The following is a 24,557-nucleotide window of genomic DNA, read 5'->3' on the forward strand; positions in this document are numbered from 1 at the left end:
TGCAGTTGTCTGTTGAATTAATTGTGCCATTGATCTTAAATGGTGCCCCTGGACCACCGGCAGCAAAACATCAATGATCCACTGGCATAACTGACAGTAGGTATGTGGTGCTCCTTGTATGCATCCCATTTTGCTGTCAAACATGTTGATGGTGTGTATGGCTACATTGTTTTATTTTGTCTCATCTGACCTCTTCCATTCATAATTCCAATGATATTTGGCAAACTCCAGATGCTTGGTTTTATTTATTGTGCTCAGTTAAGGGTTCCCTTTGTGCCACCCTTCCATGGAGGTACCATTTTATATACTTTTTTTAGACTTGGTGACCCCAAGAAGCAGCCAATCTCTGCAATTCTTAAAGCTGTGATCCTTGGGTTACTTATGTCCTCTCTTCCCATCTTCCTTGCCATCCGTGGGGATAATATACATTTGCATCCTCTTCCTGGCAAGTTTGCAACCATTCTATACATTTTACGCATTTTTATTATTGCCTTTACAGCGCTTACAGCAAGTTTAATGTTTAACCAATGTTTTATGCATTTTTCTGCTCCTGATTGCGTAATGAGCTGTAGCCTTTGTAAATAATATGTTACTTTAAGGCAGACCGTGACCGCACCAACATACCCAGGCTTCCGCTGCGACTTTCATATGCGTAAATCTTGCCCTATATATTCCCAGACTATATTCCCTTCCCCTTCCATCCACAGTAATATATAGAATTACAGGACTACAGGACTGAGATTCAGCAAGTTATGTAGTTTTGTATGATGCTTTTACTATAACAGTAGAATGAAATAATACAAAAAAAAGAATCATTATGCTACATGTAATATGAAGTAACATATACATAATAAACTGGTTATTTTTCATTGCTGAAAAATAAAAACAATTTTTACACAGTTAAAACAACTTTCAGTGGTACAGATTTAGCTTGCAGGTGGAAATGCAGGTGGTTGCAGGGAATCCTACTTGATGCTAGTTACTTCTTACTGTTTTGGGGGGGTTATACCCTCATCTCCCTCCACCCTTACTTTCCAGTGGCCTCAGGCTGTTTATCGGACCCTTCTTCCACACTGATGCGATCTACAGCAATACAGGAAAGAGAAAAAGCTGTCAGATGAACCACAGCCGAATGCAGACAAGACCATAACAACGCTATTAATTCAATTCAATTCAATTTTATTTGTATAGCGCTTTTTACAAAGGGCCTTTGTCGCAAAGCAGCGTTACAGAGAAACCGGGCCCCAAGAGTACGCCTCGGGCAACAGTGGCAAAGAAGAACCTGACTCAGTAGGGGAACCCATCTGCCGCTTGTTGACACCGCTTGTTTGTAGAAAGAATGGTTTTAAACAGAAAACCAGATAAAATTAAAGTACATAAATGTCCAGTTATAAACTATTAATGAGGGAGAATTCTGCCAGTCAAAAGGTGGGGTGTGGTACCGGGGGTGGCGAGGATGGCTCCAAATGGCGACCCAGGAAGGAAAGCAGGCGCCTCCAGATGAGGCCGCTTCCCAGGAACATGAACCCTGTCACCAGCCAGAACACACGTGGATCCTGCCAACACAATATCCACAGACAGAAGAATTAGTCAATGCTTTTCTCAATGCAGAAGTTGCATGCATTTTACAAATGGCCAATAGTGATTTCCATTGGTCTCAAAATATATTGGGATCAACACGCCCATAACCAGTTAAATATATTTTCAGAATGGGCTTTCTCTGCCAATAGGTCATCAGGCTACTGTGCACTTTGAAATGATTATGAAACAAATCAGTACTTTAAGAATGTTTGATGCAACTTTTTTACTGAAAAAAAAGCTTTATTTCCTTTCTTTCTTTTTTGTTGAAAAAAACCATATGTCCTCTTTGTCACCTCTCTTATGTTATTGAGCCTCACAATCCTTGGCTGGCTCCCAATCCTAACAATTCCAGTGCTGACAGCCATAGGGTGCTGTATAATGAGCTGTAGTCTAATTTTAATAAGACAAACCATTGTCTGCATGTACCAACTGCACAATAAGTATACACCTCCATGACTGCACAGCTCAGCTGACTGCAAAGTGAAAAGAAAAAGTAGCAGTAAATGCATTTCAGAGGAGTGCTTGTTGTTGCACTCCCAGATGGCCAAGGGATTTTATAGAGGATCTCATACAAATCAATTCAGGATTCCAAATTGACAGATGCAAAGAATAAAACTTTCAAAAAATGCTTTTTAAGGTCCAAAATTAGAGAAAGAATGGAATACCCCCCAAAAATTAATAAATAAATAAATAAATAAACAAAACAATTGGACTCCTGTGGTCTATGAATGAGCCTCAGATAGAGTTTAGATATTACAGGTCCTCTTCTGACTCCACTCTGTAAGAGGAGGTCTCTACTCTGCCAAGTTGGCTGTGGGAGCATGTGGCTACAGCTGCAGAATATTGGACATTACAGATGAACCTTTATTAAAATATATATATCTATTCTCCTGAATATTTTTTACATTGAGTTCAACAGGAAAATGTGTCAGGAGAAACCATTATTTTCGTATCTACTGCATATGTGTCAACAGCACAGTGGTTTGAGGCTCAGTTGATACATTGATAACTTAAAACTATTTAGCCAACAAATGTGTTCTTTACTGCATTAGCATAATTTAACGGTTTAATCTAGTTCCACCCCCCCAATTCTTGTAGAGATATCGCTTGTAGGCCAACCTGAAAATAAGATATCCAGAACGATGATGTTGATAGGTCACAGACATCAGAAAGTCATGGCAGGCAAAGGATATGCAACAAAATACTAAACATGACTACTTTAATTTACATAACATTGCTGTGTCTCAAACATTACGGTGCCCTGAAATGGGGGGACTATGTATAAACACTGCTGTAATTTCTACATGGTGAAACCAAAATGTATACAGTAGCATGTGCCAGAAAACGAACTACAAGGAAAAATACAAAAGGTTTATATGAGGTAAGATGCTTTTACTTTTTGTGAACTGAACGTGCTACTTGGAATATTTGTGCAGATGCGTGAATGAATCACATAGTTAATCACTAGAATCTTTGTACTGAACTGAATTAACTGATTAAAATCAGCAAAGTATTTTCTAATTTCCATCTCTCTCAACTGGCTTGCTTCCAACTTCCACAGGGTTGGACGGAGGTGAGGTTTTGGTGGTTTTACACAAGGAACTCACAATAACCTTTCTAAAAGTGTTGCCAAGGATTCAGTCCTTGGTCCGCCAACACATAGATGACCCGACACTACAGACTGTAACTCTGCCATGAATCCCCTAACTCTCATTGAGCCTTTGCGTTGGGTTATTGAAATGTAATACTTCTTTCTTGCCACAGTGACATACACAATTATCATTTCACCTCTTCAAATGAGGACTCCAGGTTCATTCCAAAGGCCACACCCATCAGCCCGAAGAGAGAGACTGAGAAGGTTCCCATGGTTAGCTGCAAATTCAGCCGCATCATCACATTCCGGTGGCTAAATGGGAAATATCACAAAAGAATAGAAATGATTCTACAAGGATTACGGCCATCGGTACAATGTAAAGGACTCACAATTTACAGAATAAAAATTTAGTGTCAGTGTATTAAATGAGCATATGACTATTTGCTACTGAACACACAAACTGAAATCTTGCACCCAATCTGCTGGTCATCCATTTGAAATGGCTGCTTCCCACATTTTACTTAGCAGTGATGAGTAAATGGCAGTTGAGGAGCTGGTAGAAACATGAATTTGCATACCTGTCCAGGTTGATGAAGATGACACTCTCCGAGTCATCAATGAGGCCCTTGAGCTCTCGTGTCTTGTTGCCTAGGTCCTCCGCCTGCATGAAGTAGTTCTCCAGCAGCAGCTCCATCTCCTCTGCGTGATCTATTCCGAGGCTGCTCTCCTCACTGCCTCCACACACACATATAGCTTTATGCATAACTGCATAAGTCAGACAAACAGCCAACTATAGGAAAACCATTGGATGAAACATGCCCATTTATCAATTTCTTTCATTTTGTGAGTATAATAATACGAATCTAAAATGTAATCTAAATATGAACATTAAAGCATAAAATCTTCCAAGGGTTTGATGTGTCATGTCAGAAAAACTCATGGCAGTCCATAGGTATTTGGACAGTGGTACAATTTCTGTTCTTTTGGCTCATTGGATTTTATTTTTAATTTTTTTTCCAGATTTCTCCAGTTTCTTTCTCCCAATTTTTACCCTATCTATACCAATTACCCTTGCTATCTAGGATACACCACATACATACGACCATATCCCCCAGCAGCATGAATGGATATAATAATCCAAAGAGCGACACACCATCTCCAAGCCTCCCCCTGCTAAGTCCTCCCCCCTTCTGTGAGCCAATTATGCCGCTCCATATGAGCCAGCCAAACTCAGCCTTTGGCAGTACGGGGAATCAAACCCCGGTCCTCGGTGTGCAACGGACACGAACCAAACTGCAACAGACCCAACTGAACTGCAACAGGCATGGTTCGCTACATCCTAGCCACCACAGATTTTTGGATTTGAAAAGAAACGCATTGGATTTGAAATAAAACAATGAATACAAAGGTCAAAGTGCATACAGTCACCTTTAATTTGAGGGATTTCACATCCATATTGGGTGATCCGTGGAGGAATTACATACCTTTTTATACAGTCCCCCCATTTTAGGGGACCAAAAGTAATTCTAAGGCTTCTCAGCTGTTTCTGATTAGTCAGGTGTATTCAATCGCTATCTTAGTAAAGCTATAAGCTATTCAGTATCTAGTCTTGATTCCAGGCTTTTAATTGCCTTTGGAGGCTGTTATTGGCATTTGTCACTGAAAGTCAAGTAAGCCATTAGGAGGCAGAGAAATCAGAAAAAAACTGTGAAAACAAACTGTGTTGAACATCATTAAGAAAGAGAGTACTGGTATGTGGTCTTGCTGGAAAGTCCATCTACAGCCTTAGACTTAGCCTTGTGGCAACCAGATTGTCAGCCAAAATGCGCTGTATATTTTCGTTGGTTCCATTGAAACATTAATAAAGTACAGTATTTTCATGTTTATCTCAATAATGATATTGTTTATTTTTAAGTGTTGAAGCAGTTTTTGATCATTACTAGTCAGGGGCGTCAATAATTCTGGAGCCCAATAATTCCCTAATCAAATGTGTGAAGGCAAGCCCAGTGTACGGATCTGCCCTCTCCAGTAGGTGTGTGATAATTTGGAGAAAAGATTTGGCCACATCTGAGGTAGAAATCATGATGTTGGAGTTATTAGTTTTTTCTGAAGCAGTTGTCAAGCAGTTAGTTGAGGTGACATGGCATGTAATGTAATGACATCAAAATATAATATAAATCAAAAAGACAACAATAAATTACATAGTATCGGCATACATCTCTTGATTGTAAAAGCTTCACATATACTCATTGACCACTTATTAGGTAGACCCGTACACCAGCTTGTTAATGCAAATATTTAATCAGCCAATCATGAGGCAGCAACTAAAAGCTTTTTCAGACCAAATGTCAGAATGGGGAATAAATGTGATCTAAGTGACTTTGACCGTGCACTGATTTTTGATGCCAGACAGGGTGGTTTGAGCATCTCAGAAACTGCTGATCTCCTGGGATTTTCACGCACAACACATCTCTAGAGTTTGCAGAGAATCGCACAAAAAACATCCAGTGAGCAGCAGTTCTGCGGGTTAAAACATGTTGTTAAAGGAGCACTGTCACGCTTGTTTCAGTTAAAATAATTTGGATAAAATGCTTAAAGTCTGTGTGTAACCCTTTTTAAAATCATCGTCAGTGTAGCCGTTTCCTCAATATGGGGCCAAACTTCTAAGGGCAAACATGTTTGGCTTGAATCTCTTGCCTCAACTGGTTTATGGGCAGGCACCCATCCAGGCAATCATGAAACTCCTACAAAAATACAGTAACGTTAGCAAACAAATATCAAGTAATCTAACTTGCCTGAACGATATAACGGACAGCTATCACTTTGCCGAGTTAGAGGACAAGCATTTCGATTTTGATGAAGTAATATAACCTTACAGTTTTGAACCGGAATTTACAGAAGAATAATTGCGTGAGCGAGAGAGACAGACAGCAGAGGACATTGCAGCTGAAGCTAAAAGAGAGCAGAGTAGTGGGAATAGAAATTGATGTCAGTGTGGGAACTGAGAACCCATGCCTACCGAGACGGAGAGACTTTGCTGCCTCGAATGGGATCGAGGGCAATGGCTGTTAATTGGAACCAAGATTTATTTATCCACAACCAAGATTTTGATACAGCTTGTTAACTAGATATTTACTCACTCGTTGCCCTCCTGGGGCTCATTTCACGAAAGCAATTTGCAAGAATTTTCACTTGCAGATCGCAATATATTATCAAAGCGCGCTTCATGAAAATTTGTCACTTGCGAATCACAAAAATAAACCTGCGGCGACTACATACCTCTCACAAAACTAACTTTCTCCCTCAGAAATATGCAATTTCCTCTGATAGTGCAGCTAGATTGCAGAAGGTCCAGGAAGAATACAATTTATTCTAAGATCTGCATGCTAAAGTGGTAGGTTATACTTTAATTCTTTTTAAACCATTTACTTCTGGAAAGTTCAACAAACGTGTATTTTAAATAGCCTCTACTCTCTGGTATTTTGTTCAGAAATATTCCTTGAAATCTTTTTAGTAATGGTTGATGACTCCGAGCAACTGTTTTCTTAGGGGTTTCAGGCAATGGAGTAAGCACATTCCGTCCAGATACGTCTGTAAAGCACCAACGTGTTAAAACTCAATTCGGTTATCCAAGCCCAACACAGTAGGCTAGTCACGTGAAATTTCACACTACTTGGTTTCCCAACAGTCCTTTGTGCAATTGGTAGTTTACAAATTCCCATCAATGCACTGACTGAGAATGCACACGTTTCTGTGTAGAAATGGGTAGGCTACCACTCGGTAAAAAAGTCGTAGCCTATGTGATGCCACTTACAGAGTATGCTATACGACTCTGTGGTTAAATGAACTGGGTTAAATAAATTAATTTGGATATTACAAATACCAAAACAGCTAACATTACTATAAAGTGTAGGCCATGATATTAGGTGTACCAGGTTGACATAACAGTTCAAATAAAACAAACCATTAAAATGGTAGAAAAATTGTTTTATTTCACAACGTAGCTAAATATTTTTTAAATCTGATGCAAGATACATTTTCCACTCTTTGGATACCCTTTACTGGCGTCTACACCTAACCAAAAGTAAGCAGGCAGATGAGAACGAAAGCCGATTTTCCTGATTGCCTACATGGACGTGCTTGTGACAGACGTTTGAGGCTTGCAATTGTTTTGATAGTCGAATAATCTATCGATTATTGAAACTAATATTTGAATATTTGGATTATGAATCGCACAATTACTTGATGGCTCTTATTCAGCCATCTGCTTTTAATTCTATCTTAAGGTTGTTTTAGGCTTGTGTTAACTAACAATAAAGACAATAAAGATGACTACTTAATTCAGAAATATGTCTTTTAATGAACTTTCCCGCTGATACAAAGGATAAATAAGAATTCCAATACCCATTTTTTGTGTGAACAGGACCATTGTGAATAATAGGTTATTATATCATGGCTTTGTTAAGGTTGGCTCTTTGGTTGGCATGGTTAAATACTCGTTTCTGGTTGGCTGGAGAGGTGTGCAATATTCCCCAGTAAATGCACGGTAATAATCCACAGCTATGAAGTACTTGCAGTGAAAGTGGCCTCATCACCGTTCAAAATGAATACACAAGGTCATCCAACACAATTTAAGATTCCATTCACAACTGAACATAACGGCATCAATTCAGTCAACGTTATCTAGCAACAACAACATAACAACGTGTTAACCGTCAACAAAATTGTATTGCCATCTAAAAACAAAGGATTCTCCAAAACCTTTTGTCTTTTTAGCACGTCTAGATACTATAATTATTATGACCGATAACCTGCCGGATATTCCAGTGAAAAGTGGTCTGTCAAAATGCCTGTCTTGATGAGACCCAGCGCTAGGACTGGATAATGTTTTCCCTTTAAAGAAATTCTCGCCCACCAAAACAAGAACAAAAAGTAAATGGCCGGTCTCCTGTATCCCTTGTTTAAGATGCTGTTTTTTTCCATATCACTATAGAAACAGTTTGGTTTCAACAAATGAATGTGATGTGGTCTAGTCATAGTTTCCACATATATAGGCTACATTAAAGACGACGGACAGGGTCGCTAACATTGATGTTAACATTAGATAAATTAACATTAACTAAGATGGACACTGCATGGTTAACATCAGCTGAACTCTAGTTAGTGACAGGGGGTTAAATTGGAGCAATGGATGTAAATGGATGTGGATTAACAGAGGCATGGCACGCTCTTCAACAAACTTTTTACAGTGTTATACAGTTTCCCACCCAGTTAGAACACATCCTACATTTAAACGGACTAGTGCATTTTCCAAAAAGCAGGTTTTCATGTTATAACATAACATAACATAACATAACATATGGTAATGGCGAGAACAGGCCATTCAGCTCAGCAATCATCGGCTTTTCCTACCACTAAGTGTATCTACTGCCTAATTTGCCGAAAAGCTAAATAGAATCTAACAACCAATTGACCACTCGCTGTGTGAAAAAATACTCCGTAATATCTGTACGGAATTTCTTCTTTGCCAATTTCCATTTGTGCCCTCTCATTCTGCTAACCGAACTCAACATGAACTCAACATGAACTCATCATGAATTTAAGAACCTCATACAAAACCTCCCAAAGCTTCCTTTTACTGAAATGAAAGAGATTAAGCATCCTCAGTCTATCTTTGTAACTTATCTTTTATGCATGGAATCAATATGGTTGCGCTTCTCTGAAACTATTCCAGTGGCTCTATGTCCTTCTTATAGTGGATTCCCCAGAACTGCACACAGTTCTCCAATTTGGTCCAACAAGAGTATTGTATAAAGTGAGTATAACTGTGCTACAGTTGCTATTAAAATTGATATTCTCTAAAACGTGGCGCCATTGAAAATGAACAGTGAAGTTAACTCGTCTGCTAGCCAGTGACTCTAATTTAAGACGTGATGCAACTGCAAGCATTGTGACACATGGAACAAACGATTATACATTGCCTGAGCCATATGGAGCCAAAATGGCAGAATGACAAATTAGCGTGACGTCACAACAGCAAAGCGCTTAACGGCAGTCTGCTGCCTACTGAGGTGGAGGAATGTGAATAGCAGGCAGTGGTTTCTGTGTCACTTAATGTCATAACGTTACATCCCTGTCATTTAACGTTGTAACATTACATCCCTGTCCAGCTTTGAAAGCTTTGAATATGAACCCCTGCTTAAGCTAGGTTTTGAAACAGCTGCTTGACCAGTTAGACCAGCTCCATACTCAACATGGTTTGACCAGCTCAGGCTGTGTTACAGATGGGTAATTTAGCCTATCTCAAGCTGGTCGTCGCTGGATTTAACACCAGGGACAGCTGACTTCAGCTAGTTGTATAACAAATATTTGTTTACTTTAATATTCAGTTAATGTTTGTACTGATAAGCTAATGTTAACAACATCCACATCTCTAGTACATACATTGCAGTACGGACCAGGTCTAGCTTGGTTGTCGCCCATCGAGATAGTAAAGTATGCCTTTGAATTACATACAAGCTTGTTTGCATATTGCAGTAAATGACCTGGGTAGATTTTTTGGTAGAAAGGAATTGGGAATTAAACAACTTCAATGTAGCCTGTACATTAGCTAGACAGAGTAAAAGCGGATGCCAGATTATACAGTGGTGTGAAAAAGTGTTTGCCCCCTTCCAGATTTATTTTTATTTTTATTTTTTGCATGTTTGTCACACTTAAATGTTTCAGATCATCAAACAAATTTAAATATTATTCAAAGACAACACAAGTAAACACAAAATGCAGTTTTTAAATTATTTTAAAATGATTTAGGTTTTTATTATTAAGGGAGAAAAATTCCAAACCTACATGGCCCTGTGTGAAAAAGTGAAATGGAACCATGAATTCTGCTGTCTACCAAAAAATCCTGAAGGAGAATGTCCGGCCGTCTGTTCGTGACCTCAAGCTGAAATGAACTTGGGTTCTGCAGCAGGACAATGATCCAAAACACACCAGCAAGTCCACCTCTGAATGGCTGGAGAAAAACAAGATGAAGACTTTGGAGTGGCCTAGTCAAAGTCCTGACCTGAATCCTATTGAGATGCTGTGGCATGACCTTAAAAAGGCGGTTCATGCTCAAAAACCCTCCAATGTGGCTGAATTACAACAATTCTGCAAAGATGAGTGGGCCAAAATTCCTCCACAGCGCTGTAAGGGACTCATTGCAAGTTATCGCAAATGCTTGATTGCAGTTGTTGCTGCTAAGGGTGGCCCAACCTGTTATTAGGTTTAGGGGGCCACACGGCCATGTAGGTTTGGATTTTTTTTCTCCCTTAATAATAAAAACCTTCATTTAAAAACTGCATTTTGTGTTTACTTGTGTTGTCTTTGAATAATATTTAAATTTGTTTGATGATCTGAAACATTTAAGTGTGACAAACATGCAAAAATAAAAATAATAATAATAATCAGGAAGGGGCAGTATCAATAGCATGTTGCATTTCCAAAATATATTGCATTTAAAAGATACACTCGGTGACCACTTTATTAGGAACACTATACTAATACTGGGTAGGGCCTCCCTTTGCGCTCAAAACATCGTCTAATTGGGGGAATTCAAGTTCCCTGCTATCTGCACTTTCTTTTCATAGTATGTAGGTGTGAGCATGAACATGTCACCTAGAAATGTGAAAAGGCTTCCGCTGGAACATACATTGTACACTACGCTGAGGGAGTGGAGGAGGGCGGAGTAGCCATTTTGTTCCTACACTTTGAAAATGGGACAGTGCAGGGAGGGAGTCCATAAAGATCGGGGCACGGATTGGTGGAGGGTGGTAATGGGGTTAAGGAGTATGCACTTTCTGGCTGATTTTTTGTGTATGTATAGACTTAAACTACGCAGTAGTATCTTTTCTCACAGCTAACAATTCTCCACCCAAGCTAGCTACTAGTGTGCTTACGTGCGCTAGCACACATGCACAGACACACCTAGCATACCTTGTCCTACCTACTTCCCGTTAGCTCAACCCCATATAAGTTCTGTGCTTGTAAGTCTGTTTAATACATATATTATTAAACCTGGCGTCTGTTACCTCTTTTAGTTTATTTTACAGAGCATTAATTACTAGCAAGTAACAATACACATAATTGGTACATTTTAAGCATTTGGGGGTTAGGTGTCTTGCTCAGGGACACTTTGACACAGCCCAGGCGGGGGATCGAACCGGCAACCCTCCGACTGCCAGACGACTGCTCTTACTGCCTGAGTCGCCTTCCAAGGGTGAAAGTTGGAAGATTTTGCTAGAGAGACAGAGTAATAGAAAGATGATAGGAGGGCATGGAAGGAAGCCATATAATTCTCAGTGCTCAGTGAATGTATAACTGTAATACTCTTTTCTCAAAATAATTAATTAGGAATTTAAAATAAGCACAGAATTATTTATTTGGTTAGTAGCCATGGTATAAGTGGAATAAAGGGTTCTAAGTTATTATTGGCAGTGATACAAGCTCTGTGTTTGGTTTCTGCCAACATCTGTTGCCCTCGATCCTTTTCGTGGCGGCAACGGCTCTCCGTCTTGGTAGGCATGGGTTCACAGTTCCCAAACCGACATCAATTTCTGTTCCAACTTCTCTGCTCTTGGTTAGCTTTGGCTGCCTCATCCTCCACTGTCTGTCTCTCTCACTCATGCAATTCTTCCTCTGTAAATTCCAATTCAAAACTGTAAGGTTGTAATTTTTTTTAGCTTGTCCTCTAACTCAGTGAAGTCTGCCATATCACTCAGGCTAACCAAGTTAGGTTATCTGATACTTGTATGCTAACAAATATCAGAGTTTTCATGTGATAGCTTGAATGGGTGCCCGACCATAAACCAGTCTCTGCGTTCAAGGGTGGAGTTTGAATGCCCATTACCTTCTGGGAAACACAGGCTGGAGATTAAAATCAAATGTCCACTTTGCCCTTAGACGTTTTGCCCTATATTTAGGAAACGGCTACACTGACAGTGATTTTAAAAAGGCCAACACACTTTCCACTAATCCAAATAATCTCAACTGAAACAAGTGTGACAGTGCTCCTTTAAAGGTACATTAGGTAATTTTGGACTCCTAACGGTCAAGAGAGGAATTTTGACACACAATGTGTCAAATCTCTTAAGTGGATGGGCTACAGCAGCAGATAAATAAATACTTAATAAAATGCTCACTGAGTGTATATCTAGACACACTTTACAAAAATGAGGCCATGCAGAATATCACCTACAACACTTGTGGGTCCGTCCATTTAGTGAGACATAGCTCATCAACAAGCTCCTCCTCGTCCAGGATCTTCAACAGAGACTCTTTGAAGACTTTGATGTCCGTTTCCAGTTCTGATAAACTGAGCAAAATTACATTACATTACATTACATTATTGGCATTTGGCAGACGCTCTTTTCCAGAGCGACGTACAGTTGATTAGACTAAGCAGGAGACAATCCTCCCCTGGAGCAATGCAGGGTTAAGGGCCTTGCTCAACAGCTGTGCGTATCTTATTGGCTACACCGGGATTAGAACCACCGACCTTGTGTGTCCCAGTCATTTACCTTATCCACTACACTACAGGCCGCCCCTGTATTTAACATGACAGACAGTTGTAACATGACAGTTACAAGTATGAGAACTACAGTACATGTCCCTGATTGCACAAATCTTATTCTTCTTATAAGGAGACTGTGCTTGTTTAGTTATCTTTCTTCTGTTTAACAAGCTACACACAATAAATTGTTCTGATAAAGGGAAAATATTTTACCTCCACATAGACATTTTGTTAGCACGTTACAGCTTTGACACCACTTAATTCCTGTGGACTTTGTTCTTTTGCTTCATGTAAGATACTAGAAGATGGTCTAGTAATTCTAACTTTTGCAGTACTAACACATATTTATGACATTTTAGGCCCATAGAAATCCCTGACCATGTGACTTCAGAGGCATGTGACCGATGTTACAACAATTTTCCTCATGGTGTCATTGTACACACTTCCAAAACTATTGGCTAAAGAGCACACATGTAGCATTAAGAAAATGTGTGACATTGCAGCAAAACTATCAGGATGGATAGGTACAGTAGTACTCTGGGTAAGTAGAAACATACTTAAATTTTACTTTGGTGTGAACTTCCCCTTTAACAATACATAAAAGATTTGCTATGTTCCCTCTTTGTTATTTGACTCCCTGGCTGAGGTGTGATGGATGGACAGACAGGAAGCAGGAGCTCACTCGCCTCTTGCTGTTCTGCAGGAGGATATGTAGTTTACTACGGTCTGCAGAGAGAAGCTTTGGGTCAACCAGGGACTCTAGCGTGTCCAGGATCTGAGGCTGCACCTCGTTCAGCCTGGCCTGCAGTATATTCACCTGCAGAGACATGTGCATACCACATACCTGAGGAAGAGCATTTACCATTACCAGGTACTGAGTATTCCCCCAGAACTACAGTAGACCTTCCTCCACTGTTTACTGAGCATTTACCCAGAACCACCATGACTAGATGTTATTTAGTATCACTACTGAGAACTTATGCCATTGGACAACATCTACCCCCAGTACACACTAACCATTTCCCCAACAGCACTGCCACTTACTGCACTAGTACGTGCACTATTACTATCAGCAATACATTTCTCACAGTTCATATACTGACCACATTCATTTGGACCTGCCCTGAATTGGAAATTTGCTAATAGCTTTAGTATATTATATTTAGAAATAATTTACAGTTCCTTTGTAAATCACAGTTTATATTTGACATTACGAAACACATTGTGCACTACTGTCTACAATTAATTTCTGACCCTGTGTTGCAGGATAGCTTCAATGGCTCTGAATTCAAATGGCAATGAGTAGGTGGCCAGGGCTCCATCCCCAGCCAGCTGAGGCCCAAGTTCCCGGACCAGCCACCGTTCTAGCCCCATACCGCGGAAATCCAAGATCAGCAGGCACTGTGGCGTCACCACCGCTTTAAGAGACTAGAATGAACAAAAAATTACGTTTCACATTGTATTTGCCAAACTGCCTCATCCACCACACACACACACAAATTTAGAATTGTCAATTGTGCTTCTCCTGTTACCACAATACCAGCTGCACATCAGAAGCCCTTCAGCTCAAGTGCATGTGGTCCTCCAACTAGTGACTACATTACGCCCTACAGCCTGTGCAGTATTACGGAAGAGATATAACAGATGAGGATGACAGCCAACAGGTGTTATTGGGAGAAATGAATGGAGCAGAAATCCTGTCCATAAGCCTGCACAACCCATGGCAGGAAAAGGCCAATCATCCCAGTCAGCTATGAAACAACAGAAGCCAAGGCTGATGATAGGACCTTCAGTGTGCACTTTTACAGACTGAGCCACTTGAAAAAAAAAAATGCTTCCAAATGTTCTGCAGCAAAAAGATACAGGGAATTGCCTTTGTAGTGCTTCGAGCTATTGTATTGTCTGTGTAGTAGCCAGTGGCCTAAAACCGCTCGGCCTGCAATATCAAAGTGGCAATGGATCTATACCTCCATACGGATAATGATACAGTTATTCCGAGCCATGATGCTGGTGACGTGCTGGAACCTCAGGTCACGAGCCTGCAGACACAACTCCTGGTACAGCTCTGTCTTTTTTCTCTCTAGAGGAAAAGCAGTTGGTCATTCTCAGATTCTGAGCTGCCTGCATGCCTGCATTCCAAAGACTAGCTGTAAAATGATTCACCAAAGCGTGATGGGTAAAAAAACATAATAACTTTACAGCTACTGTAAATGATATGGTATATAATGAATTGTGCAGATTCACTTACTGAAACACAGATTCTCTTCCTACACTTACCAAAAGAGGTCACGTTACCTTCCTTGTCAAATTTCATCTGTGTAGCAAGCAGAGGTTATACATATAACATCTGATATGCACTCTTGTCTTGTGAGTAATATTACATGAAAAAATGGTTGAATATAATGTGTGTGTGTGTGTGTGTGTGTGTGTGTATATAAGCTGTGCACCTTACCACTACAAATACTGGTACCACACTAGAAAGGGATGCTTGGGAGGTCTCTGTTACTCTGTGCCGATGGATATGCCATGAAAATGCTGCATGAAAAAAAGAAATCAGACAGTAACACAACTAGCTAAATTCCACGCTTCACTAACAGATAAAGCTAGGAATAATAGCTGTGAGTAATTTATGAGGAAATTCGTAATAAAACAAGAAGAACTTCTATAATACATTCTACATCACTGATGGCGTGTGTTCAGAATAAATCAATTTTATTATATTTATTTAACCTCCACGGACACCTTAATGTGGATACCAAAAACAACACGTACAGTTCCTACTTGACGTTTGCAACAGCAAACCCCGGCAACCACCAATTGCAGATATCTCCAAGGAATGATGAGGAGGAGGCCGACAGACAAAATGACTTGACCTACGCACATGTCTACAAGTTAAACAGTGGGAGAGGAGGGCAGGGAACATGCCGGCTTTTTGTTCCAGAGTCCTCCATAGACCACCTTGAGACAGCAGTCTGAAGCAGACCTCCATTTCCTTTTTTGGTGTTTGAAGCCAGTCTTAAATCTTTGGTTAGTGAACAAAAAAATAAATAAAAGTGACGTCTTCCACAAAAAGTTTTGGTAACCTTGGGTTAGTGAACAAAAAAATAAATAAAAGTGACGTCTTCCACAAAAAGTTTTGGTAACCTTGAAGAGATCCTGTAAGCTTGCTCGCTGAACGCAAGAGTAGAAAGACGACTTGATAAATATCACATAAAAATATCATCCCATTGTTATGTTGAGTCGGCGAAAGTCGTACAAGTTGCTTGACCGAACTGGCAGCTGGCTAACAACTAGAGAATTGTGGGAGCTAAGATTACTTCGCTAATCAAACAATATCATGCAATGAATAAATGTTCACATCACAATCCCACCTTAATTTTCCTTGCATGTAAACAACGTGATAATTATTGAGCTATGTATGAGACGTGTTCTGTCTGTCCATCTGTCTTAAATACAGTCAACTACTATAGCTAAATACACAGCACTCAATTGAGTGCTTCTGGTGGGATTTGACAGCGTTATGGACCACAATGCATTGCGGGCACAACACGGAAACCAACTACTTCCGCCATCATGTCCATCCAGGAAGTCTGAAAAAGCTCTTAAGGCCAGTCGCACTGTTGTAGTTACGAAAGAAATTACTGGATTTATGAAACTATCGCCGCGCAACTCCATGTAGAAATGTATCTTCTCATGCAGTGAAACGTCAAGCGTGTTTTTTTTTTTTTTAGCTAAGTCTGCAAACCATGAATGCTGGGGTAGTTACGAGAAAGCCTTGCACACTTTTTCTTGAAACCAGTATCGACCTTTGTTAACGTTACACGAATCTTTTGTAAATGATAAATCGTCGTGTTTACATGTTGATGTACAGTTCATCTTTTAGCATTTATGCACAATGCCCACTACTTAAACTAGCTAGTTGACTCGCTGGACAGCATGTTTCAGAAGACTTCTTTCACGACCCTAATTGTTGGGGTATTTGTGGTTTACGTGTTGCACACCTGCTGGGTGATGTATGGCATCGTATACACCAAGCCTTGTGAGAACCCCAAAGGCGAAAATTGCATCATTCCTTATCTCGCAGAAAAACCTCGACTACAGGTTAGTGGCGTTTTGGCGAAGTTCTCATTTTATTGCCTTTTCCATACTTCATTCTGCTATTTTTAGTCCTGCGGCATGTACAGTATATTAGCCGTTGAATGGATGTCGCAGTTGTCAGGGTGGTGACCCTATACCAGTGGTTCACTATACCAGTGGTTCCCGTCCCCGGTCCTGGGGACCACCTGTGTATGCTGGTTTTTGTTCCAACCAGAGTTGCAATATCCGAATTTCAACAAAATGTTCTTCATTGGGTGTTCATATTTCATATGGGCGGGCCATTCAGTGAAAAATCAACCAGGGGGTTGCACTCCAATTTTGCTCAAACTTTGTCTAAATGTTCTTTAATATATTGAAGAGAAAACATTCAAAACATATTAATATTGGATTTGTCGTTCTAGAGATGGTGGCTCGCAAAAAAGTAGCTTGCGAGTGAAAATTGGGGTTTGTGTCAATTTTGGAGCATCTTGGAGCATCAGGGGAAAACCTCAAAACATGTATTCTGGCACTATGATCAATCTACTTCTGTTCTTAACCAAAATATCTACAAGTCTTAGAAGTTTGAAAGTCATACACCAAGTGGTGCTAATGTGAAAGTTCATAAAGTTCAGAGTTCATAATCTGGAAGTAGACAATAATTGTGTAGAGCTACACATTATCAGGTTTTTTCCTTGTTTAATGCCGGGAATGATATGATGTTCCAAAATCAACACAAACTCGAATTTCCACTTGCTAGTGACTTTTGGGTACCACCCAAAAAAGAGCCAATATCTTGATAACGACAAATTAATGAGGCTAATGCTTTGTAGAGAAAAATTGTCATATCTCTACAATAACATTGGCAGAAATAACCAACAGTACCGAAATACCTGCCAGAGGGAAACAGACATTTGAATCATGGTCATGTTTTGTTTCTGTTTATACACAACTTGGATTAACAAAAAGTTTGAAACATGGATTGTTTAAAAATTTGTAACGGTTGTCTCAGAATGTCTCAAACAACCCTGGTGGAAAATATTAAAACAAAAAAGCAAAAACTTGCAAAAATATAGGTTTAACGTTAATTTCGGAGGATGACATGTAGCCTACATAGTTTACATGAACCACCTGGTGAAATCACACTCAGACAGCTGAAATTAGCTCAGATGTTGTAAGCCAGCTTCTTGTCGTCGAAAGAGCCAGAACAACAAGACCTTTTAATGTTATCATTATGAGCACCTCCGATTTAGTCGTGAGGGAATCAGTTACCTCCAGTGATTAATAAAATGAACTTTTTTTGTGCTCTTGTTTCATACATAAACGCAACATAGGCTTCAGTGCATAATTACAAACAAATAAATATTTCCATAGCGTTCCCAAATGTCTTGTGAGGTTAACCACTTGCAATTTACCGTGTACAAGTGGTTATGGATTTACGATTTTATTCAGAAGTATACTTTGATTTAGGGCAGACTGTGGCACAAACTTACACAGGGAATGTTATATAAAAGTTATATAAGAGATGCCAGCGCTAACGAAGTAATGTGGTGGAAGATATACACGATATACACCACCAGGTGTCAAATGTGAGGGTATGTGAAGAGCAAACCCTAAACCACTATGGATTATGGGCAATCTTACTACAAATTGCTTTGCTGCCTATTCCAGGTCAGAACTTCATAATTATCTGCCAAAATTCTTACCACAAAGGCAAACCGCCAAATGAAACACAAAACCACTGTAATCTAGAAAGTCCATATGGAGGGATTTAGTAGCTCCAGGGTGTGTCGAAGGGCTGCAGCTATCCACGACCTTAGTGCGGGGTCCGGGGGTCCGGTTGGAGTGGTCCATAGCTCCAGGGGGTTGGGGCTGTGGCAGGAAAAAGAAACAAAGGAGGATGTTATGCACAAAAATGTATCAGTACATAGCATAAGATTTCCTCATACACAGAACAGAATGTACCACACATACCTACCCAGTGACTAAGGTTGTAGCTAACCCCACTGGCACTGTTGATGCATGATGCAGTTTCTCTGCATCACCTGCTGATAAAAAGTGCCTAATTTTATCTAGGCTATGTTCCATGACTGAAAGAAAGCCACTGTGGATATGTTTTTATGTGGTTATGTCTGGGTCAATAGTAACACCAAGGTCCTTCACTAAAATATTTGATTTAACAAAACAACCATCAAAATTTAGTTTCTGAGTTCAGAAGCAGAAAGTATGAAGGCCTTCGTATCTACAATACAAGCCTCTAACTGAGAGATTGGTAGTGCTTCAGCAGGTATATTTGTGTGTTGTCCGCATAACAGCCAAGGGGTAGCATATATGAAGAGAAGAGTAATGGCCCTAGCACTGAACCCCGTGGAATACCACATTTCATCACAGAGTATATGGACTTAACGGTTTCCTATCATACAAGTATGATCTAAACCAGTCAAGTGCCTGTCCTTGAAGACCGATTTCTGGAGTCCAATCTCATGATCTGTACTCAGGTCAAGAATTACACAAGAACTGACACAGAGTTACAGTCAGCTGACAGTAATAGGTCATTAGTAACTTAAAAAAACTCTGTTACCATATGATAGCACTAGATGTAAGGTAGGTAGTGAGTGGGCACACAAACATTCAGTACAGAACTAACAGTCAGTAAGAGGTGGATCACCATGTTTATCAACATGTATGTTGAAATCAACGGTTAGCTTTACATTTAGCATTTCTGCAAGGAACAGACACAGTCTCATTACGGGAAATATATTCTGGCTAGATTCTGGAGCTTTCGCATATATACCATTGTGAATCCCATATTCTGAAGCACAGCTTCCACAAGTAAACTTCACCCTAAAGTTTGGAAGATTCAGCAGAAATTGGTGTAGCACATACTACTGCTTAGTTTTAGCCCTGACCAGTCAGGGTTTGAAGTGTTTTACACTATCTGTATACGTTTTTGGAGGTAAGAGATGCACCCCCGTGTGTGGGGTCGACGCCATCTCTTTTCAGACGACCAGGCCTTCAGCAAAAAGTATGCCAACATATGCTTTGTGAGCTTACAAACTGACGTCAGCAACATGGGCAGGCCTTGCCTCTGCCATTAGGGAATATCTCTCTCTCATCCTTCTCCCCTCTGTCCAAGGACCTTATTATGTACGTGCTTATAGGAATACTATAGAATGATAATATGGGGAGCACAACCATTATGTCAGTTGAACTAGTAAATTGACCAGATAGAAATGGTAATGTGATCAGGTACATTTATCTCACTCTCTCCCCACTTGGGCACCCAAGTGGGCACCCCCACACCTTTTTTCACAGATTTTTCACAGAATGACCCAATTGTGTTTTCACATTGTGCTTATTGTGCTATATTGAAAACAAAAAAAGGTAACAAAACGTTTAAACCGATAATTTTTTAAAAACTTATCACAATGCAGGTTAAGCTCGTCATCCTAGCGGTAACACACAGACAGTAAGATACAACACCTGAAAAGTTACAGCAGCTCCTGGCTACAGGTCAGTGTTTCTCCTGACTTTATGATTCACACAATCACAAGGATTACAAAGTAAATTTGTAAGGGGCAACACAACATCGGAGAAGTTCCGGCAGAAACTACCAGCAGAAGAGCACGGACACACAAGTTTATTTTCCACCAACCTTCTTGCTCCAAAAAGGCCTTCGGTACTCCAGTCCGAGGCTCGGGCGGCCTACCCCACGGTGAGAGACGTATTACCGTATTACAGAATAATAAAATGTCAATCCTGACCTCTTTACACTGCGAAAGTTGTAAAAGTTTAAATGAGAGGATTGCAGTTCTGGAAGGACGGATCTCCGTCTTGCACTCCATTAAAGACGACGAGCTGATTCATTTATGGAACCCCGTGGAACTGATGCTGCTGTTTCGCTGCTTCGCCCCGAGGCCGAGCTCCCCGTGGCGGGGGCGGCTTCGAAGGATTGGTCACAGCTAGGGGCTAAGCCAAAGAACTGCAGCACTCCAGCTTCCACAGCTAATGCTGCTTGGATTACTGTCCCGACGGGCAGCCGACAAGGAAGGCGCACCTCCTTACCCCCAGTCCCAGAAGAGTTGCGGCTGACGAACACCTTCCAACCTTCATGTTGCTCGCGGTTTGAGCGAGCCTGGCTCCGCTCGAGTGACACTCCCCTCCACCAGACCGGCGGTCTTCACACCAGGCAGCGACCTCTGCTTCCCAACGAAGGATCCTCAAGGAGGCGGTGATCAGCCGCTCTGGTGGTTCTCCTGACCCTGGTCCAATGCGGAGTCCTCCCAGGTCTGATGTTGCGGCCCTGCCGCAGCCTCTGCCTGCCCGGACATGCTCCCCGGGGTCGCCGCCGCGATCGCGTAGATCCCTCGCCCCTTCATCTCGTCAGTGCCCCTCTCTCGGGGAGATGATCTGTACTTCCCATTGCAGGCCTATGAAGGAGCCTGTCCCTTCTCAACCTCGTCCCCTTTTCTCTCCAACAACCCTTATAGTGGGTGATTCGATTACCCGGAAACTTTGGTTTGCGAATGCAGCTACACACTGCTTTCCTGGAGCAACGGTCCCCATCATCCCGGGCAAGCTACCGGGCCTGATGCTATCGCTCCCGTCATCTATTAGCCGGATTATTGTACACGTTGGGACAAATGACACCACTCGCCAACAGTCACAGCTAACGAAAAAAGGTCAAGGACCTTTTTAAGTTTTTAAATGACTGTGGAAAGTCCGTCTTTATATCTGGTCCTTTGCCTATGCTAGGAGGGAGAGCAGAACGTTTCAGCCGAATCCTCGGTCTTAATACCTGGCTCCAGTCCGCTTGCAGAACAAATAACATAGGTTTTATCGACAATTTTAACCTATTTTGGAATCGGTTCTCCTTTTTTACGGCGGACGGAATCCATCCAAACAAGCTGGGCTCACGTGTGCTTGCTGCAAACATTCTACATGCTGTGCATTGTGCCAATGATTATGCCCCACGTGACTGACAATCAAATCGGGACAATCCTTTCCCTTCCAGGGTCAAAACACAACCTATTGATGTGATCCCCCCCTTCTGTAAATGTGTTTACTGCAGGTATCCCTATTCCTGTTCGTGTGACCAATAGGCCTAGATTGTCTGACCCCTACCGTCGTGATAGTCAGGCTTGCCGTGGTATGCGAGTGCTCTGTCCAGTTGCACATATCTTAAATTCTCCCTCCCCCAGTGTCGATTCGGCTGTTACTCAACAGGTAAACCTTCGCATGGCTCTAATAAATGCAAGGTCAATAGTAAATAAAACATTTTTATTAAATTACTTTTTTATCTCCCGGGGATTGGATTTTATGTTTATTACGGAAACCTGGCTCCATGCTGACGAATATGCACCTTTCTCTGAACTCCTTCCCCCTGACTGTTCATTCCTCAGCTCCCGTCGCACCACTGGTAACGGTGGAGGCATAGCCTCAGTGTTTAGATCTAATCTCATGTGCCGACTGTGTCATTCCACACCTAGTTACTCTAGTTTTGAGTTGCAGCTCTTTGAAATGAACCTGTCCTCCACGGTGCTCTGCGCTGTTGCTTATCGTCCGCCAAAATGTAACACGGACTCCATGAATGATTTTGCTGACTTTTTGTCGGGGATCATGGTTAAATTTGACCATATTTTAATTTTAGGTGATTTTAATGTCCTTGTGTGCTGTGAATCAAGACCTTTAACCAGGGAATTTCTGCACTTAACTGATTCTTTTAATCTCATCCAATCTGTATCTGGCCCGACACATGAAAAGGGACACACATTGGATCTTGTTTTATCGTTTGGTCTATCTGTTTCTGTAAATGAAATCTGTACAACAGCATGTATCTCAGACCATTTACCTGTCCTGTTTACATCTTCTATCCCTTGCTCGGGAATCAAATCACGCGCCTCTGCACGCCGTTTGCGCTCGATCAACCAGTCGACCGCATCACAGTTCTCTGATATTTTCAGCGTCTCCTCGATTTGTGCGCTGGATGCGAACTGTGCTCTCAGTGCTGAGGAGCTTATCTCCATGTTTGATTTTACATGTTCTGAAATACTGGATTCTGTTGCTCCTTTTAGGCTTAGACGCACCAAAGCACTTTCAGAGCCATGGCTTAATGATTCCACTCGTTCTCTCAGGCGCGCTTGCAGGCGCGCTGAGAGAAAGTGGAAAAAGGATAAACTCCATGTCTCTCTAGAAATTCTGCGTAGTTGCCTATCAGAATACCAGAGAGCTGTTAAAACTGCCAAAACAGAGTATATATCTCCCTTAGTCTCCAAAAACACCCACAAGCCTCGGGTTCTTTTTAATGTTTTTAATTCCCTTATTAACCCCCGTGATGTATCCCCCATCATATCTTCACCCACGCTCTGTGAAAATTTTCTTTAATTCTTAGGCTAGCCCACACGAGTGTTAACACATTGAGTGTTACCATTGACCCTGCTCCATCTCTGTGCTCTGCCATTTTTGACCAGTTTGAGCCTATATCCCTCCCTTCACTCTCAGATATAATTAAGCATCTGCGGCCTACATATTGCCCCTCAGACAGCATCCCCTCTCGTCTTCTCAAAGAAGTTTTTGATTCAGTTGGTGCTAGCGTATTATTGCTAATCAATACCTGTCTCAGTTCAGGATGTGTCCCAGCTGCATTCAAACATGCTGTAGTGCAAGCACTGCTCAAAAAGAAAAATCTTGACCCCTCGGTTCTCTCTAACTTTAGGCCTATCTCCAAGTTACCTTTTTTGTCTAAAGTATTGGAGAAAGCAGTTTTTATTCAGTTACAATCATTTTTAGATAAAAATGACATCTGTGAAAAGTTTCAGTCTGGTTTTAAACCTCGGCACAGTACTGAAACTGCCCTTTTACGAGTTTTTAATGATCTGATAATAACTACAGACTGGTGAGCCTGCTATCCTGGTGCTCTTAACCTTGACAGCGGCATTTGACACAGTGAATCATGAGATTCTTTTATCTTGCCTTGAACACTGTGTGGGTATTAAGGGGGCTGCCTTGGAGTGGTTTCGGTCGTACCTATTGGACAGGAGTTTCTCTGTCCATGTGGGAGATTAGTCCCCCAGGGCTCTATTCTAGGTCCTATATTATTTTCTTTATATATGCTGCCCCTGGGGTCAATTTTCAGGAAGCATAACCTTTCTTTCCATTGCTATGCTGATGATGTACAGATTTACTTACCTGTAAAATCTCAATGCAAGAAATCACTGCAGCTTTTACTTGCATGTCTTAAAGACTTAAAAAACTGGATGGATGCTAACTTCCTGCATTTAAATGAAAATAAGACAGAGGTCATTATGTTTGGACATCCAGCTCAATTGGAGGATATTGTTGGTGCTTTGGGCCCCCTGGCCCCCAAAAATGTTCCTGCTGCGAAAAGCCTTGGTTTCACCTTTGACAGTGCCTTTAAACTTGAGAAGCAAATTAGTGCTGTTATCAAAGCTGCCTTTTTTCAGTTAAGACAAATAGCCAAGGTCAAGGCCTATCTTTCTCAAAAAGATTTGGAAAGAGTGGTCCATGCTTTTATAACATCTCGGCTGGACTACTGCAATTCTCTATATATAGGCTTAGACCAGTCCTCTCTCTGCCGTCTGCAGCTAGTGCAGAACGCTGCTGCCCGTCTTCTGACTGGCAAAAAGAAACGGGAACATATTACACCAGCACTGTCATCCCTACATTGGCTTCCTGTCCGGTACAGAATACATTTTAAAATGTTATTATTTGTTTTTAAGGCAATGAATGGTCTAGCAC

At 41.1% G+C, this 24,557-nt stretch overlaps 2 protein-coding genes across 5 annotated transcripts in view; one reads left to right on the forward strand and one right to left on the reverse strand.

Annotated features, from left to right (window-relative positions):
- Positions 1-810: 810 nt before the first annotated feature.
- On the reverse strand, positions 811-16,279 carry mrs2 (magnesium transporter MRS2). 4 transcript variants are annotated; one of them, XM_061253653.1, is made up of 11 exons: positions 15,651-16,274; positions 15,178-15,260; positions 15,003-15,039; positions 14,693-14,805; positions 13,980-14,153; positions 13,412-13,542; positions 12,411-12,527; positions 3,754-3,906; positions 3,370-3,487; positions 1,443-1,556; positions 811-1,083 (listed from the first exon to the last, which is right to left on the reverse strand). In XM_061253653.1, exons 1-11 carry the CDS (start codon positions 15,712-15,714, stop codon positions 1,012-1,014), a joined length of 1,176 nt encoding a protein of 391 aa, XP_061109637.1. In that variant the 5' UTR covers positions 15,715-16,274; the 3' UTR covers positions 811-1,011. The 4 variants fall into 4 exon arrangements, with proteins under 4 accessions (XP_061109637.1, XP_061109636.1, XP_061109638.1 ...); XM_061253652.1 differs by having other exon boundaries at positions 15,498-16,274; XM_061253654.1 differs by having other exon boundaries at positions 15,607-16,272.
- Positions 16,272-24,557, forward strand: part of LOC133136297 (lipid scramblase CLPTM1L) — a 47,663-nt gene continuing 39,377 nt past the window's right edge. Inside the window, exon 1 of the mRNA XM_061253651.1 lies at positions 16,272-16,826. Within this exon, the coding sequence (XP_061109635.1) occupies positions 16,662-16,826 (165 nt within the window). The 5' untranslated portion in view covers positions 16,272-16,661. The remainder of the gene's footprint in view (positions 16,827-24,557) is intronic.

This window comes from Conger conger, chromosome 9, assembly GCF_963514075.1.
Source record: "Conger conger chromosome 9, fConCon1.1, whole genome shotgun sequence".
Taxonomy (NCBI): domain Eukaryota; kingdom Metazoa; phylum Chordata; class Actinopteri; order Anguilliformes; family Congridae; genus Conger; species Conger conger.